Source organism: Oncorhynchus masou, unplaced genomic scaffold (assembly GCF_036934945.1).
Source record: "Oncorhynchus masou masou isolate Uvic2021 unplaced genomic scaffold, UVic_Omas_1.1 unplaced_scaffold_2062, whole genome shotgun sequence".
Lineage (NCBI taxonomy): Eukaryota > Metazoa > Chordata > Actinopteri > Salmoniformes > Salmonidae > Oncorhynchus > Oncorhynchus masou.
In genome coordinates, this window is record NW_027008549.1 from 1 (window position 1) to 19751 (window position 19751).

Genomic DNA, 19751 nt, shown 5'->3' on the forward strand with positions numbered 1-19751 from the left:
TCCTCTGTAGGACAGACACCAGCCCTAACTAATGGTCCCTCTGTAGGACAGACACCAGCCCTAACTAATGGTCCCTCTGTAGGACAGACACCAGCCCTAACTAATGGTTCCTCTGGTCCTCTGTAGGACAGACACCAGCCCTAACTAATGGTCCCTCTGTAGGACAGACACCAGCCCTAACTAATGGTCCCTCTGTAGGACAGACACCAGCCCTAACTAATGGTCCCTCTGTAGGACAGACACCAGACATGGTCCCTCTGTAGGACAGACACCAGCCCTAACTAATGGTCCTCTGTAGGACAGACACCAGCCCTAACTAATAGGACAGACACCAGGTCCCTCTGTAGGACAGACACCAGCCCTAACTAATGGTCCCTCTGTAGGACAGACACCAGCCCTAACTAATGGTTCCTCTGTAGGACAGACACCAGCCCTAACTAATGGTTCCTCTGTAGGACAGACACCAGCCCTAACTAATGGTTCCTCTGTAGGACAGACACCAGCCCTAACTAATGGGTCCTCTGTAGGACAGACACCAGCCCTAACTAATGGTTCCTCTGTAGGACAGACACCAGTCCTAACTAATGGTTCCTCTGTAGGACAGGACAGCCCCTAACTAATGGTTCCTCTGTAGGACAGCCCTAACTAATGGTCCCTCTGTAGGACAGACACCAGCCCTAACTAATGGTCCCTCTGTAGGACAGACACCAGCCCTAACTAATGGTCCCTCTGTAGGACAGACACCAGCCCTAACTAATGGTTCCTCTGTAGGACAGACACCAGTCCTAACTAATGGTTCCTCTGTAGGACAGACACCAGCCCTAACTAATGGGTCCTCTGTAGGACAGACACCAGCCCTAACTAATGGGTCCTCTGTAGGACAGACACCAGCCCTAACTAATGGTTCCTCTGGTTCCTCTGTAGGACAGACACCAGCCCTAACTAATGGTTCCTCTGTGGGACAGACACCAGCCCTAACTATTGGTTCCTCTGTAGGACAGACACCAACCCTAACTAATGGGTCCTCTGGTCCTCTGTAGGACAGACACCAGCCCTAACTAATGGAGGTTCTCATATATTTATAACCGCCAGCTCAGTAACCCTGAGGCCTTCAATAAAAACCTGTCGAGGGTGAAGTTGTGGAGGTGTGTGTGTGTGTGTGTGTGTGCTCTCATCTTCTGTAATGACTGAGTAAAAAGAGTCTTGATCATGGAGTCTAATACCTGTGTTTCTCTCTTTCCAGGAAACCGAGATTGCTGTCGACTGCAACCATGTAAGTGCTCCTCTCTCTCTCTCCTTCCTCGCCCTCTCTCTCTCTCTCTCCCCTCATCTTGACACAGTTTCCCCATCAACGCTTTTGAAGTCTGTCACAGCTCTGCCAAGTCACACGTACGGGATGAGCGATGACAGCATCACATGGCAGGAGAAGACCTCCCCTCTGGAGGTGACAGCATCTTCACATGGCAGGAGAAGACCTCCCCTCTGGAGGTGACAGCATCTTCACATGGCAGGAGAAGACCTCCCCTCCGGAGGTGACAGCATCTTCACATGGCAGGAGAAGACCTCCCCTCTGGGGGTGACAGCATCTTCACATGGCAGGAGAAGACCTCCCCTCTGGAGGTGACAGCATCTTCACATGGCAGGAGAAGACCTCCCCTCCGGAGGTGACAGCATCTTCACATGGCAGGAGAAGACCTCCCCTCCGGAGGTGACAGCATCTTCACATGGCAGGAGAAGACCTCCCCTCCGGAGGTGACAGCATCTTCACATGGCAGGAGAAGTACACCACTCAGCTGCTAGATGTTGATAGCATCACTACAGTTCGTTGTGGCTGCTAGATGTTGATAGGATCACTACAGTTCGTTGTGGCTGCTAGATGTTGATAGGATCACTACAGTTCGTTGTGGCTGCTAGATGTTGATAGGATCACTACAGTTCGTTGTGGCTGCTAGATGTTGATAGGATCACTACAGTTCGTTGTGGCTGCTAGATGTTGATAGGATCACTACAGTTCGTTGTGGCTGCTAGATGTTGATAGGATCACTACAGTTCGTTGTGGCTGCTAGATGTTGATAGGATCACTACAGTTCGTTGTGGCTGCTAGATGTTGATAGGATCACTACAGTTCGCTGTGGCTGCTAGATGTTGATAGGATCACTACAGGATGGCTGCAGATGTTGATAGGATTACAGTTCTGTGGCTGCTAGATGTTGATAGGATCACTACAGTTCGCTGTGGCTGCTAGATGTTGATAGGATCACTACAGTTCGTTGTGGCTGCTAGATGTTGATAGGATCACTACAGTTCGTTGTGGCTGCTAGATGTTGATAGGATCACTACAGTTTGTTGTGGCTGCTAGATGTTGATAGGATCACTACAGTTCGTTGTGGCTGCTAGATGTTGATAGGATCACTACAGTTCGTTGTGGCTGCTAGATGTTGATAGGATCACTACAGTTCGTTGTGGCTGCTAGATGTTGATAGGATCACTACAGTTCGTTGTGGCTGCTAGATGTTGATAGGATCACTACAGTTCGTTGTGGCTGCTAGATGTTGATAGGATCACTACAGTTCGTTGTGGCTGCTAGATGTTGATAGGATCACTACAGTTCGTTGTGGCTGCTAGATGTTGATAGGATCACTACAGTTCGTTGTGGCTGCTAGATGTTGATAGGATCACTACAGTTCGTTGTGGCTGCTAGATGTTGATAGGATCACTAGATGTTGACAGATTCGTTGTGGCTGCTAGATGTTGATAGGATCACTACAGTTCGTTGTGGCTGCTAGATGTTGATAGGATCACTACAGTTCGTTGTGGCTGCTAGATGTTGATAGGATCACTACAGTTCGTTGTGGCTGCTAGATGTTGATAGGATCACTACAGTTCGTTGTGGCTGCTAGATGTTGATAGGATCACTACAGTTCGTTGTGGCTGCTAGATGTTGATAGGATCACTACAGTTCGTTGTGGCTGCTAGATGTTGATAGGATCACTACAGTTCGTTGTGGCTGCTAGATGTTGATAGGATCACTACAGTTCGTTGTGGCTGCTAGATGTTGATAGGATCACTACAGTTCGTTGTGGCTGCTAGATGTTGATAGGATCACTACAGTTCGTTGTGGCTGCTAGATGTTGATAGGATCACTACAGTTCGTTGTGGCTGCTAGATGTTGATAGGATCACTACAGTTCGTTGTGGCTGCTAGATGTTGATAGGATCACTACAGTTCGTTGTGGCTGCTAGATGTTGATAGGATCACTACAGTTCGTTGTGGCTGCTAGATGTTGATAGGATCACTACAGTTCGTTGTGGCTGCTAGATGTTGATAGGATCACTACAGTTCGTTGTGGCTGCTAGATGTTGATAGGATCACAGTTACAGATTCAGTTGTGGCTGCTAGATGTTGATAGGATCACTACAGTTCGTTGTGGCTGCTAGATGTTGATAGGATCACTACAGTTCGTTGTGGCTGCTAGATGTTGATAGGATCACTACAGTTCGTTGTGGCTGCTAGATGTTGATAGGATCACTACAGTTCGTTGTGGCTGCTAGATGTTGATAGGATCACTACAGTTCGTTGTGGCTGCTAGATGTTGATAGGATCACTACAGTTCGTTGTGGCTGCTAGATGTTGATAGGATCACTACAGTTCGTTGTGGCTGCTAGATGTTGATAGGATCACTACAGTTCGTTGTGGCTGCTAGATGTTGATAGGATCACTACAGTTCGTTGTGGCTGCTAGATGTTGATAGGATCACTACAGTTCGTTGTGGCTGCTAGATGTTGATAGGATCACTACAGTTCGTTGTGGCTGCTAGATGTTGATAGGATCACTACAGTTCGTTGTGGCTGCTAGATGTTGATAGGATCACTACAGTTCGTTGTGGCTGCTAGATGTTGATAGGATCACTACAGTTCGTTGTGGCTGCTAGATGTTGATAGGATCACTACAGTTCGTTGTGGCTGCTAGATGTTGATAGGATCACTACAGTTCGTTGTGGCTGCTAGATGTTGATAGGATCACTACAGTTCGTTGTGGCTGCTAGATGTTGATAGGATCACTACAGTTCGTTGTGGCTGCTAGATGTTGATAGGATCACTACAGTTCGTTGTGGCTGCTAGATGTTGATAGGATCACTACAGTTCGTTGTGGCTGCTAGATGTTGATAGGATCACTACAGTTCGTTGTGGCTGCTAGATGTTGATAGGATCACTACAGTTCGTTGTGGCTGCTAGATGTTGATAGGATCACTACAGTTCGTTGTGGCTGCTAGATGTTGATAGGATCACTACAGTTACAGTTCGTTGTGGCTGCTAGATGTTGATAGGATCACTACAGTTCGTTGTGGCTGCTAGATGTTGATAGGATCACTACAGTTCGTTGTGGCTGCTAGATGTTGATAGGATCACTACAGTTCGTTGTGGCTGCTAGATGTTGATAGGATCACTACAGTTCGTTGTTGCTGCTAGATGTTGATAGGATCACTACAGTTCGTTGTGGCTGCTAGATGTTGATAGGATCACTACAGTTCGTTGTGGCTGCTAGATGTTGATAGGATCACTACAGTTCGTTGTGGCTGCTAGATGTTGATAGGATCACTACAGTTCGTTGTGGCTGCTAGATGTTGATAGGATCACTACAGTTCGTTGTGGCTGCTAGATGTTGATAGGATCACTACAGTTCGTTGTGGCTGCTAGATGTTGATAGGATCACTACAGTTCGTTGTGGCTGCTAGATGTTGATAGGATCACTACAGTTCGTTGTGGCTGCTAGATGTTGATAGGATCACTACAGTTCGTTGTGGCTGCTAGATGTTGATAGGATCACTACAGTTCGTTGTGGCTGCTAGATGTTGATCGGATCACTACAGTTCGTTGTGGCTGCTAGATGTTGATAGGATCACTACAGTTCGTTGTGGCTGCTAGATGTTGATAGGATCACTACAGTTCGTTGTGGCTGCTAGATGTTGATAGGATCACTACAGTTCGTTGTGGCTGCTAGATGTTGATAGGATCACTACAGTTGTGGCTGCTAGATGTTGATAGGATCACTACAGTTCGTTGTGGCTGCTAGATGTTGATAGGATCACTACAGTTCGTTGTGGCTGCTAGATGTTGATAGGATCACTACAGTTCGTTGTGGCTGCTAGATGTTGATAGGATCACTACAGTTAGATGTTGATAGGATCACTGCAGTTAGATGTTAGATGTTGATAGGATCACTACAGTTCGTTGTGGCTGCTAGATGTTGATAGGATCACTACAGTTTGTTGTGGCTGCTAGATGTTGATAGGATCACTACAGTTCGTTGTGGCTGCTAGATGTTGATAGGATCAGTTCGTTGTGGCTGCTAGATGTTGATAGGATCACTACAGTTCGTTGTGGCTGCTAGATGTTGATAGGATCACTACAGTTCGTTGTGGCTGCTAGATGTTGATAGGATCACTACAGTTCGTTGTGGCTGCTAGATGTTGATAGGATCACTACAGTTCGTTGTGGCTGCTAGATGTTGATAGGATCACTACAGTTCGTTGTGGCTGCTAGATGTTGATAGGATCACTACAGTTCGTTGTGGCTGCTAGATGTTGATAGGATCACTACAGTTCGTTGTGGCTGCTAGATGTTGATAGGATCACTACAGTTCGTTGCGGTCGTTCAGGCAGTATTCAGACCCCTTGACTTTCTCCACATTTTGTTACGTTAGACTTCTTCTAAAATGGATTAAATAGTCACCCCCCCCACATCAATCTACACACAATACACAATAATGACAAAGAAAAAAACAGATTTTTAGGAGTTTGTGCAAATGTATAGAAAGTAAAGTATTCAGATCCTTTGCTCTGTACTTTGTTGAAGCACCGTTAGCCGTCTTTTAACCCCTCTCGCTCAGTTTGTTTTTTATTTTTAATACAGATGCAAACGTTTCTAAAAACCTGTTGTCACTTTATGATGGCGTATTGTGTGTAGATTGATGAGCAACATGTTTTATTGAATCCATTTTAGACTGTAACATAACAGAAGGGGTGTTTTGGGTCTGGAGACACGGGGCTGTTTTGGGTCTGGAGACACGGGGCTGTTTTGGGTCTGGAGACACGGGGTGTTTTGGGTCTGGAGACACGGGGGTGTTTTGGGTCTGGAGACACGGGGGGTGTTTTGGGTCTGGAGACACGGGGGGTGTTTTGGGTCTGGAGACACGGGGGTGTTTTGGGTCTGGAGACACGGGGCTGTTTTGGGTCTGGAGACACGGGGCTGTTTTGGGTCTGGAGACACGGGGCTGTTTTGGGTCTGGAGACACGGGGCTGTTTGGGTCTGGAGACACGGGGCTGTTTTGGGTCTGGAGACACGGGGCTGTTTTGGGTCTGGAGACACGGGGCTGTTTTGGGTCTGGAGACACGGGGCTGTTTTGGGTCTGCCGTGGAGATACAGCCTTCATGTTCTCCCAGAGGGCCTCATGGATAGAGGGCCTCATGGATAGAGGGCCTCATGGATAGAGGGCCTCATGGATAGAGGGCCTCATGGATAGAGGGCCTCATGGATAGAGGGCCTCATGGATAGAGGGCCTCATGGATAGAGGGCCTCATGGATAGAGGGCCTCATGGATAGAGGGCCTCATGGATAGAGGGCCTCATGGATAGAGGGCCTCATGGATAGAGGGCCTCATGGATAGAGGGCCTCATGGATAGAGGGCCTCATGGATAGAGGGCCTCATGGATAGAGGGCCTCATGGATAGAGGGCCTCTTGGATAGAGGGCCTCTTGGATAGAGGGCCTCTTGGATAGAGGGCCTCGTGGATAGAGGGCCTCGTGGATAGAGGGCCTCGTGGATAGAGGGCCTCGTGGATAGAGGGCCTCGTGGATAGAGGGCCTCGTGGATAGAGGGCCTCGTGGATAGAGGGCCTCGTGGATAGAGGGCCTCGTGGATAGAGGGCCGCGTGGATAGAGGGCCTCATGGATTAGCTCTCTGCCTGCCTGGTAGGGATAGCAGACGGCTAGTGACTCTTTCACCCCCCCCGCCGCCAACCTCTAAGTTTATCTAAGTGGCTGAATTAATAAGGTGACTGGGCATCATATTGTGTTCGCTTTCGGCACCTGCCACCCCTCCCATGTCACCTTGTTAGATGCCCTAGCTCCTGTTGACAAGTCTGATCTGTTATGGAACATAGTCAGGAACCTCTCCTCCAACCCAGGTTAGACTGGCAGAGCTGAGGTCTGTTATGGTACCTCTCCTCTCCTCCAACCCAGGTTAGACTGGCAGAGCTGAGGTCTGTTATGGTACCTCTCCTCTCCTCCAACCCAGGTTAGACTGGCAGAGCTGAGGTCTGTTATGGTACCTCTCCTCCAACCCAGGTTAGACTGGCAGAGCTGAGATCTGTTATGGTACCTCTCCTCTCCTCCAACCCAGGTTAGACTGGCAGAGCTGAGGTCTGTTATGGTACCTCTCCTCTCCTCCAACCCAGGTTAGACTGGCAGAGCTGAGATCTGTTATGGTACCTCTCCTCCAACCCAGGTTAGACTGGCAGAGCTGAGATCTGTTATGGTACCTCTCCTCCAACCCAGGTTAGACTGGCAGAGCTGAGGTCTGTTATGGTACCTCTCCTCTCCTCCAACCCAGGTTAGACTGGCAGAGCTGAGGTCTGTTATGGTACCTCTCCTCTCCTCCAACCCAGGTTAGACTGGCAGAGCTGAGATCTGTTATGGTACCTCTCCTCTCCTCCAACCCAGGTTAGACTGGCAGAGCTGAGATCTGTTATGGTACCTCTCCTCTCCTCCAACCCAGGTTAGACTGGCAGAGCTGAGATCTGTTATGGTACCTCTCCTCCAACCCAGGTTAGACTGGCAGAGCTGAGATCTGTTATGGTACCTCTCCTCTCTTCCAACCCAGGTTAGACTGGCAGAGCTGAGATCTGTTATGGTACCTCTCCTCTCCTCCAACCCAGGTTAGACTGGCAGAGCTGAGATCTGTTATGGTACCTCTCCTCTCCTCCAACCCAGGTTAGACTGGCAGAGCTGAGATCTGTTATGGTACCTCTCCTCTCCTCCAACCCAGGTTAGACTGGCAGAGCTGAGATCTGTTATGGTACCTCTCCTCCAACCCAGGTTAGACTGGCAGAGCTGAGATCTGTTATGGTACCTCTCCTCTCCTCCAACCCAGGTTAGACTGGCAGAGCTGAGATCTGTTATGGTACCTCTCCTCTCCTCCAACCCAGGTTAGACTGGCAGAGCTGAGATCTGTTATGGTACCTCTCCTCTCCTCCAACCCAGGTTAGACTGGCAGAGCTGAGGTCTGTTATGGTACCTCTCCTCCAACCCAGGTTAGACTGGCAGAGCTGAGTTCTGTTATGGTACCTCTCCTCTCCTCCAACCCAGGTTAGACTGGCAGAGCTGAGATCTGTTATGGTACCTCTCCTCCAACCCAGGTTAGACTGGCAGAGCTGAGATCTGTTATGGTACCTCTCCTCCAACCCAGGTTAGACTGGCAGAGCTGAGGTCTGTTATGGTACCTCTCCTCTCCTCCAACCCAGGTTAGACTGGCAGAGCTGAGGTCTGTTATGGTACCTCTCCTCTCCTCCAACCCAGGTTAGACTGGCAGAGCTGAGATCTGTTATGGTACCTCTCCTCTCCTCCAACCCAGGTTAGACTGGCAGAGCTGAGATCTGTTATGGTACCTCTCCTCCAACCCAGGTTAGACTGGCAGAGCTGAGATCTGTTATGGTACCTCTCCTCTCTTCCAACCCAGGTTAGACTGGCAGAGCTGAGATCTGTTATGGTACCTCTCCTCTCCTCCAACCCAGGTTAGACTGGCAGAGCTGAGATCTGTTATGGTACCTCTCCTCTCCTCCAACCCAGGTTAGACTGGCAGAGCTGAGATCTGTTATGGTACCTCTCCTCTCCTCCAACCCAGGTTAGACTGGCAGAGCTGAGATCTGTTATGGTACCTCTCCTCCAACCCAGGTTAGACTGGCAGAGCTGAGATCTGTTATGGTACCTCTCCTCTCCTCCAACCCAGGTTAGACTGGCAGAGCTGAGATCTGTTATGGTACCTCTCCTCTCCTCCAACCCAGGTTAGACTGGCAGAGCTGAGATCTGTTATGTTACCTCTCCTCTCCTCCAACCCAGGTTAGACTGGCAGAGCTGAGATCTGTTATGGTACGTCTCCTCCAACCCAGGTTAGACTGGCAGAGCTGAGATCTGTTATGGTACCTCTCCTCCAACCCAGGTTAGACTGGCAGAGCTGAGATCTGTTATGGTACCTCTCCTCTCCTCCAACCCAGGTTAGACTGGCAGAGCTGAGATCTGTTATGGTACCTCTCCTCTCCTCCAACCCAGGTTAGACTGGCAGAGCTGAGGTCTGTTATGGTACCTCTCCTCCAACCCAGGTTAGACTGGCAGAGCTGAGATCTGTTATGGTACCTCTCCTCTCCTCCAACCCAGGTTAGACTGGCAGAGCTGAGATCTGTTATGGTACCTCTCCTCTCCTCCAACCCAGGTTAGACTGGCAGAGCTGAGATCTGTTATGGTACCTCTCCTCTCCTCCAACCCAGGTTAGACTGGCAGAGCTGAGATCTGTTATGGTACCTCTCCTCTCCTCCAACCCAGGTTAGACTGGCAGAGCTGAGATCTGTTATGGTACCTCTCCTCCAACCCAGGTTAGACTGGCAGAGCTGAGATCTGTTATGGTACCTCTCCTCCAACCCAGGTTAGACTGGCAGAGCTGAGATCTGTTATGGTACCTCTCCTCCAACCCAGGTTAGACTGGCAGAGCTGAGATCTGTTATGGTACCTCTCCTCTCCTCCAACCCAGGTTAGACTGGCAGAGCTGAGATCTGTTATGGTACCTCTCCTCTCCTCCAACCCAGGTTAGACTGGCAGAGCTGAGATCTGTTATGTTACCTCTCCTCTCCTCCAACCCAGGTTAGACTGGCAGAGCTGAGATCTGTTATGGTACGTCTCCTCCAACCCAGGTTAGACTGGCAGAGCTGAGATCTGTTATGGTACCTCTCCTCCAACCCAGGTTAGACTGGCAGAGCTGAGATCTGTTATGGTACCTCTCCTCTCCTCCAACCCAGGTTAGACTGGCAGAGCTGAGATCTGTTATGGTACCTCTCCTCTCCTCCAACCCAGGTTAGACTGGCAGAGCTGAGGTCTGTTATGGTACCTCTCCTCCAACCCAGGTTAGACTGGCAGAGCTGAGATCTGTTATGGTACCTCTCCTCTCCTCCAACCCAGGTTAGACTGGCAGAGCTGAGATCTGTTATGGTACCTCTCCTCTCCTCCAACCCAGGTTAGACTGGCAGAGCTGAGATCTGTTATGGTACCTCTCCTCTCCTCCAACCCAGGTTAGACTGGCAGAGCTGAGATCTGTTATGGTACCTCTCCTCTCCTCCAACCCAGGTTAGACTGGCAGAGCTGAGATCTGTTATGGTACCTCTCCTCCAACCCAGGTTAGACTGGCAGAGCTGAGATCTGTTATGGTACCTCTCCTCCAACCCAGGTTAGACTGGCAGAGCTGAGATCTGTTATGGTACCTCTCCTCCAACCCAGGTTAGACTGGCAGAGCTGAGATCTGTTATGGTACCTCTCCTCCAACCCAGGTTAGACTGGCAGAGCTGAGATCTGTTATGGTACCTCTCCTCTCCTCCAACCCAGGTTAGACTGGCAGAGCTGAGATCTGTTATGGTACCTCTCCTCCAACCCAGGTTAGACTGGCAGAGCTGAGATCTGTTATGGTACCTCTCCTCTCCTCCAACCCAGGTTAGACTGGCAGAGCTGAGATCTGTTATGGTACCTCTCCTCTCCTCCAACCCAGGTTAGACTGGCAGAGCTGAGATCTGTTATGGTACCTCTCCTCCAACCCAGGTTAGACTGGCAGAGCTGAGATCTGTTATGGTACCTCTCCTCTCCTCCAACCCAGGTTAGACTGGCAGAGCTGAGATCTGTTATGGTACCTCTCCTCTCCTCCAACCCAGGTTAGACTGGTAGAGCTGAGGTCTGTTATGGTACCTCTCCTCCAACCCAGGTTAGACTGGCAGAGCTGAGATCTGTTATGGTACCTCTCCTCTCCTCCAACCCAGGTTAGACTGGCAGAGCTGAGATCTGTTATGGTATGTCTCCTCCAACCCAGGTTAGACTGGCAGAGCTGAGATCTGTTATGGTACCTCTCCTCCAAACCAGGTTAGACTGGCAGAGCTGAGATCTGTTATGGTACCTCTCCTCCAACCCAGGTTAGACTGGCAGAGCTGAGATCTGTTATGGTACCTCTCCTCCAACCCAGGTTAGACTGGCAGAGCTGAGATCTGTTATGGTACCTCTCCTCTCCTCCAACCCAGGTTAGACTGGCAGAGCTGAGATCTGTTATGGTACCTCTCCTCCAACCCAGGTTAGACTGGCAGAGCTGAGATCTGTTATGGTACCTCTCCTCTCCTCCAACCCAGGTTAGACTGGCAGAGCTGAGATCTGTTATGGTACCTCTCCTCTCCTCCAACCCAGGTTAGACTGGCAGAGCTGAGATCTGTTATGGTACCTCTCCTCTCCTCAAACCCAGGTTAGACTGGCAGAGCTGAGATCTGTTATGGTACCTCTCCTCCAACCCAGGTTAGACTGGCAGAGCTGAGATCTGTTATGGTACCTCTCCTCTCCTCCAACCCAGGTTAGACGGGCAGAGCTGAGATCTGTTATGGTACCTCTCCTCCAACCCAGGTTAGACTGGCAGAGCTGAGGTCTGTTATGGTACCTCTCCTCTCCTCCAACCCAGGTTAGACTGGCAGAGCTGAGATCTGTTATGGTACCTCTCCTCTCCTCCAACCCAGGTTAGACTGGCAGAGCTGAGATCTGTTATGGTACCTCTCCTCTCCTCCAACCCAGGTTAGACTGGCAGAGCTGAGATCTGTTATGGTTCCTCTCCTCTCCTCCAACCCAGGTTAGACTGGCAGAGCTGAGATCTGTTATGGTACCTCTCCTCCAACCCAGGTTAGACTGGCAGAGCTGAGGTCTGTTATGGTACCTCTCCTCTCCTCCAACCCAGGTTAGACTGGCAGAGCTGAGATCTGTTATGGTACCTCTCCTCTCCTCCAACCCAGGTTAGACTGGCAGAGCTGAGATCTGTTATGGTACCTCTCCTCCAACCCAGGTTAGACTGGCAGAGCTGAGATCTGTTATGGTACCTCTCCTCTCCTCCAACCCAGGTTAGACTGGCATAGCTGAGGTCTGTTATGGTACCTCTCCTCTCCTCCAACCCAGGTTAGACTGGCAGAGCTGAGATCTGTTATGGTTCCTCTCCTCCAACCCAGGTTAGACTGGCAGAGCTGAGGTCTGTTATGGTACCTCTCCTCCAACCCAGGTTAGACTGGCAGAGCTGAGATCTGTTATGGTACCTCTCCTCTCCTCCAACCCAGGTTAGACTGGCAGAGCTGAGATCTGTTATGGTACCTCTCCTCCAACCCAGGTTAGACTGGCAGAGCTGAGGTCTGTTATGGTACCTCTCCTCCAACCCAGGTTAGACTGGCAGAGCTGAGATCTGTTATGGTACCTCTCCTCCAACCCAGGTTAGACTGGCAGAGCTGAGGTCTGTTATGGTACCTCTCCTCTCCTCCAACCCAGGTTAGACTGGCAGAGCTGAGATCTGTTATGGTACCTCTCCTCTCCTCCAACCCAGGTTAGATTGGCAGAGCTGAGATCTGTTATGGTACCTCTCCTCTCCTCCAACCCAGGTTAGACTGGCAGAGCTGAGATCTGTTATGGTACCTCTCCTCCAACCCAGGTTAGACTGGCAGAGCTGAGGTCTGTTATGGTACCTCTCCTCTCCTCCAACCCAGGTTAGACTGGCAGAGCTGAGATCTGTTATGGGACCCCTCCTCTCCTCCAACCCAGGTTAGACTGGCAGAGCTGAGGTCTGTTATGGTACCTCTCCTCTCCTCCAACCCAGGTTAGACTGGCAGAGCTGAGGTCTGTTATGGTACCTCTCCTCCAACCCAGGTTAGACTGGCAGAGCTGAGATCTGTTATGGTACCTCTCCTCTCCTCCAACCCAGGTTAGACTGGCAGAGCTGAGATCTGTTATGGTACCTCTCCTCCAACCCAGGTTAGACTGGCAGAGCTGAGGTCTGTTATGGTACCTCTCCTCTCCTCCAACCCAGGTTAGACTGGCAGAGCTGAGATCTGTTATGGTACCTCTCCTCTCCTCCAACCCAGGTTAGACTGGCAGAGCTGAGGTCTGTTATGGTACCTCTCCTCTCCTCCAACCCAGGTTAGACTGGCAGAGCTGAGATCTGTTATGGTACCTCTCCTCCAACCCAGGTTAGACTGGCAGAGCTGAGGTCTGTTATGGTACCTCTCCTCTCCTCCAACCCAGGTTAGACTGGCAGAGCTGAGATCTGTTATGGTACCTCTCCTCTCCTCCAACCCAGGTTAGACTGGCAGAGCTGAGATCTGTTATGGTACCTCTCCTCTCCTCCAACCCAGGTTAGACTGGCAGAGCTGAGATCTGTTATGGTACCTCTCCTCTCCTCCAACCCAGGTTAGACTGGCAGAGCTGAGATCTGTTATGGTACCTCTCCTCTCCTCCAACCCAGGTTAGACTGGCAGAGCTGAGATCTGTTATGGTTCCTCTCCTCTCCTCCAACCCAGGTTAGACTGGCAGAGCTGAGATCTGTTATGGTACCTCTCCTCCAACCCAGGTTAGACTGGCAGAGCTGAGGTCTGTTATGTTACCTCTCCTCTCCTCCAACCCAGGTTAGACTGGCAGAGCTGAGATCTGTTATGGTACCTCTCCTCTCCTCCAACCCAGGTTAGACTGGCAGAGCTGAGATCTGTTATGGTACCTCTCCTCCAACCCAGGTTAGACTGGCAGAGCTGAGATCTGTTATGGTACCTCTCCTCTCCTCCAACCCAGGTTAGACTGGCAGAGCTGAGATCTGTTATGGTACCTCTCCTCCAACCCAGGTTAGACTGGCAGAGCTGAGATCTGTTATGGTACCTCTCCTCCAACCCAGGTTAAACTGGCAGAGCTGAGATCTGTTATGGTACCTCTCCTCCAACCCAGGTTAGACTGGCAGAGCTGAGATCTGTTATGGTACCTCTCCTCCAACCCAGGTTAGACTGGCAGAGCTGAGATCTGTTATGGTACCTCTCCTCCAACCCAGGTTAGACTGGCAGAGCTGAGGTCTGTTATGGTACCTCTCCTCCAACCCAGGTTAGACTGGCAGAGCTGAGATCTGTTATGGTACCTCTCCTCCAACCCAGGTTAGACTGGCAGAGCTGAGGTCTGTTATGGTACCTCTCCTCTCCTCCAACCCAGGTTAGACTGGCAGAGCTGAGATCTGTTATGGTACCCCTCCTCTCCTCCAACCCAGGTTAGACTGGCAGAGCTGAGGTCTGTTATGGTACCTCTCCTCTCCTCCAACCCAGGTTAGACTGGCAGAGCTGAGGTCTGTTATGGTACCTCTCCTCCAACCCAGGTTAGACTGGCAGAGCTGAGATCTGTTATGGTACCTCTCCTCTCCTCCAACCCAGGTTAGACTGGCAGAGCTGAGATCTGTTATGGTACCTCTCCTCCAACCCAGGTTAGACTGGCAGAGCTGAGGTCTGTTATGGTACCTCTCCTCTCCTCCAACCCAGGTTAGACTGGCAGAGCTGAGATCTGTTATGGTACCTCTCCTCCAACCCAGGTTAGACTGGCAGAGCTGAGATCTGTTATGGTACCTCTCCTCTCCTCCAACCCAGGTTAGACTGGCAGAGCTGAGGTCTGTTATGGTACCTCTCCTCTCCTCCAACCCAGGTTAGACTGGCAGAGCTGAGATCTGTTATGGTACCTCTCCTCCAACCCAGGTTAGACTGGCAGAGCTGAGGTCTGTTATGGTACCTCTCCTCTCCTCCAACCCAGGTTAGACTGGCAGAGCTGAGATCTGTTATGGTACCTCTCCTCTCCTCCAACCCAGGTTAGACTGGCAGAGCTGAGATCTGTTATGGTACCTCTCCTCTCCTCCAACCCAGGTTAGACTGGCAGAGCTGAGATCTGTTATGGTACCTCTCCTCTCCTCCAACCCAGGTTAGACTGGCAGAGCTGAGATCTGTTATGGTACCTCTCCTCCAACCCAGGTTAGACTGGCAGAGCTGAGATCTGTTATGGTACCTCTCCTCTCCTCCAACCCAGGTTAGACTGGCAGAGCTGAGGTCTGTTATGGTACCTCTCCTCTCCTCCAACCCAGGTTAGACTGGCAGAGCTGAGATCTGTTATGGTACCTCTCCTCTCCTCCAACCCAGGTTAGACTGGCAGAGCTGAGATCTGTTATGGTTCCTCTCCTCCAACCCAGGTTAGACTGGCAGAGCTGAGATCTGTTATGGTACCTCTCCTCTCCTCCAACCCAGGTTAGACTGGCAGAGCTGAGATCTGTTATGGTACCTCTCCTCTCCTCCAACCCAGGTTAGACTGGCAGAGCTGAGATCTGTTATGGTACCTCTCCTCTCCTCCAACCCAGGTTAGACTGGCAGAGCTGAGATCTGTTATGGTACCTCTCCTCCAACCCAGGTTAGACTGGCAGAGCTGAGATCTGTTATGGTTCCTCTCCTCCAACCCAGGTTAGACTGGCAGAGCTGAGATCTGTTATGGTACCTCTCCTCTCCTCCAACCCAGGTTAGACTGGCAGAGCTGAGATCTGTTATGGTACCTCTCCTCTCCTCCAACCCAGGTTAGACTGGCAGAGCTGAGATCTGTTATGGTACCTCTCCTCTCCTCCAACCCAGGTTAGACTGGCAGAGCTGAGATCTGTTATGGTACCTCTCCTCCAACCCAGGTTAGACTGGCAGAGCTGAGGTCTGTTATGGTACCTCTCCTCCAACCCAGGTTAGACTGGCAGAGCTGAGATCTGTTATGGTACCTCTCCTCTCCTCCAACCCAGGTTAGACTGGCAGAGCTGAGATCTGTTATGGTACCTCTCCTCTCCTCCAACCCAGGTTAGACTGGCAGAGCTGAGATCTGTTATGGTACCTCTCCTCTCCTCCAACCCAGGTTAGACTGGCAGAGCTGAGATCTGTTATGGTACCTCTCCTCTCCTCCAACCCAGGTTAGACTGGCAGAGCTGAGATCTGTTATGGTACCTCTCCTCTCCTCCAACCCAGGTTAGACTGGCAGAGCTGAGATCTGTTATGGTACCTCTCCTCCAACCCAGGTTAGACTGGCAGAGCTGAGATCTGTTATGGTACCTCTCCTCTCCTCCAACCCAGGTTAGACTGGCAGAGCTGAGATCTGTTATGGTACCTCTCCTCTCCTCCAACCCAGGTTAGACTGGCAGAGCTGAGATCTGTTATGGTACCTCTCCTCTCCTCCAACCCAGGTTAGACTGGCAGAGCTGAGATATGTTATGGTACCTCTCCTCTCCTCCAACCCAGGTTAGACTGGCAGAGCTGAGGTCTGTTATGGTACCTCTCCTCCAACCCAGGTTAGACTGGCAGAGCTGAGATCTGTTATGGTACCTCTCCTCTCCTCCAACCCAGGTTAGACTGGCAGAGCTGAGGTCTGTTATGCTACCAAGTCAGGAATTTTCCCCTACCAACAGGTTCTGTTCTGGTATCATATCTGTCTCTTCTCTCTCCCTCCCTTCTGTCTCTCTGTCTCACTGTCTGTCTCTGTGTGTCTGTCTGTGTGTCTCATGGTCTCTCTCTGTGTGTGTCTGTCTGTGTGTCTCATGGTCTCTCTCTGTCTCTGTGTGTCTGTCTGTGTGTCTCATGGTCTCTCTCTGTGTCTGTCTGTGTGTCTCATGGTCTCTCTCTGTCTCTGTGTGTCTGTCTGTGTGTCTCATGGTCTCTCTCTGTCTCTGTGTGTCTGTCTGTGTGTCTCATGGTCTCTCTCTGTGTCTGTCTGTGTGTCTCATGGTTTCTCTCCTTCTTCCCTCCAGTTGCTATGGAACTACAAGCTGAACCTGACAATGGATCCCAAGTTTGAGTCTGTGGCCATGGACATCTGCAAGAGTACTATCACTGAGGTTAGTCTGACACACACACACACACACACACACACACACACACACACACACACACACACACACACACACACACACATCTGCAAGAGTACTATCACTGAGGTTAGTCTGAGACACACACACACACACACACACACACACACACACACACACACACCTGCAAGAGTACTATCACTGAGGTTAGTCTGAGACACACACACACACACACACACACACACACACACACACACATCTGCAAGAGTACTATCACTGAGGTTAGTCTGACACACACACACACACACACACACACACACACACACACACACACACACACACACACACACACACACACACACACACACACACACACACATCTGCAAGAGTACTATCACTGAGGTTAGTCTGAGACACACACACACACACACACACACACACACACACACACACACACACACACACATCTGCAAGAGTACTATCACTGAGGTTAGTCTGAGACACACACGCGCACGCACGCGCACACACACACACACACACACACACACACACACACACACACACACACACACACACACACACACACACACACACACACACACACACACTCAGCAACATGTCTTTATGGCTGCAGAGCTGTACCATGAGCCTGATGATGTCAGTCTGTTGTTGCTGTGACATTGACTGGGTCCTAAATGGCACCCTGTCCCCTGTAGGGCACTACCTGTCCCCTATAGGGCACTACCTGTCCCCTATGGGGCACTACCTGTCCCCTATAGGGCACTACCTGTCCCCTATGGGGCACTACCTGTCCCCTGTAGGGCACTACCTGTCCCCTGTAGGGCACTACCTATCCCCTGTAGGGCACTACCTGTCCCCTGTGGGGCACTACCTGTCCCCTATAGGGCACTACCTGTCCCCTGTGGGGCACTACCTGTCCCCTGTGGGGCACCACCTGTCCCCTATAGGGCACTACCTGTCCCCTGTGGGGCACCACCTGTCCCCTATAGGGCACTACCTGTCCCCTGTAGGGCACTACCTGTCCCCTGTAGGGCACTACCTGTCCCCTGTAGGGCACTACCTGTCCCCTGTAGGGCACCACCTGTCCCCTGTAGGGCACCACCTGTCCCCTATAGGGCACTACCTGTCCCCTGTAGGGCACTACCTGTCCCCTGTAGGGCACTACCTGTCCCCTGTAGGGCACTACCTGTCCCCTGTAGGGCACTACCTGTCCCCTGTAGGGCACTACCTGTCCCCTGTAGGGCACTACCTGTCCCCTGTAGGGCACTACCTGTCCCCTGTAGGGCACTACCTGTCCCCTGTAGGGCACCACCTGTCCCCTATAGGGCACCACCTGTCCCCTGTAGGGCACTACCTGTCCCCTGTAGGGCACTACCTGTCCCCTGTAGGGCACTACCTGTCCCCTGTAGGGCACTACCTGTCCCCTATAGGGCACTACCTGTCCCCTATAGGGCACTACCTGTCCCCTATGGGGCACTACCTGTCCCCTGTGGGGCACTACCTGTCCCCTGTAGGGCACTACCTGTCCCCTGTGGGGCACTACCTGTCCCCTGTGGGGCACTACCTGTCCCCTATGGGGCACTACCTGTCCCCTGTAGGGCACTACCTGTCCCCTGTAGGGCACTACCTGTCCCCTGTAGGGCACTACCTGTCCCCTGTAGGGCACTACCTGTCCCCTGTAGGGCACTACCTGTCCCCTGTAGGGCACTACCTGTCCCCTGTTGGGCACTACCTGTCCCCTATGGGGCACTACCTGTCCCCTGTAGGGCACTACCTGTCCCCTGTAGGGCACTACCTGTCCCCTGTAGGGCACTACCTGTCCCCTATGGGGCACTACCTGTCCCCTGTAGGGCACTACCTGTCCCCTATGGGGCACTACCTGTCCCCTATGGGGCACTACCTGTCCCCTGTAGGGCACTACCTGTCCCCTGTAGGGCACTACCTGTCCCCTGTAGGGCACTACCTGTCCCCTGTAGGGCACCACCTGTCCCCTATAGGGCACTACCTGTCCCCTATAGGGCACTACCTGTCCCCTATAGGGCACTACCTGTCCCCTGTAGGGCACTACCTGTCCCCTCTCTGTTCTTCGGGTTACTGAGGACACTGACTGGTCTCTGTTCTACTTTAGGTTACTGAGGACACTGACTGGTCTCTGATCTTCAGGTTACCGAGGACAGTGACTGGTCTCTGTTCTTCAGGTTACTGAGGACACTGACTGGTCTCTGTTCTTCGGGTTACTGAGGACACTGACTGGTCTCTGTTCTTCAGGTTACTGAGGACACTGACTTGTCTCTGTTCTTCAGGTTACTGAGGACAGTGACTGGTCTCTGTTCTTCGGGTTACTGAGGACAGTGACTGGTCTCTGTTCTTCAGGTTACTGAGGACAGTGACTGGTCTCTGTTCTTCAGGTTACCGAGGACAGTGACTGGTCTCTGTTCTTCAGGTTACTGAGGACACTGACTGGTCTCTGTTCTTCAGGTTACTGAGGACACTGACTGGTCTCTGTTCTTCGGGTTACCGAGGACACTGACTGGTCTCTGTTCTTCGGGTTACCGAGGACAGTGACTGGTCTCTGTTCTTCGGGTTACTGAGGACACTGACTGGTCTCTGTTCTTCGGGTTACCGAGGACACTGACTGGTCTCTGTTCTTCGGGTTACCGAGGACACTGACTGGTCTCTGTTCTTCGGGTTACCGAGGACACTGACTGGTCTCTGTTCTTCGGGTTACCGAGGACACTGACTGGTCTCTGTTCTTCGGGTTACCGAGGACACTGACTGGTCTCTGTT

At 51.4% G+C, this 19751-nt stretch overlaps 1 protein-coding gene across 1 annotated transcript in view; it reads left to right on the forward strand.

Annotated features, from left to right (window-relative positions):
- Nucleotides 1–1243: 1243 nt before the first annotated feature.
- Nucleotides 1244–19751, forward strand: part of LOC135532853 (Golgi apparatus protein 1-like) — a gene marked incomplete at both ends in the record, with an annotated part of 76567 nt that continues 58059 nt past the window's right edge. Inside the window, 2 exons of the mRNA XM_064960284.1 lie at nt 1244–1273; nt 16887–16973. Coding sequence (XP_064816356.1) covers nt 1244–1273; nt 16887–16973 — 117 coding nt within the window. The remainder of the gene's footprint in view (nt 1274–16886; nt 16974–19751) is intronic.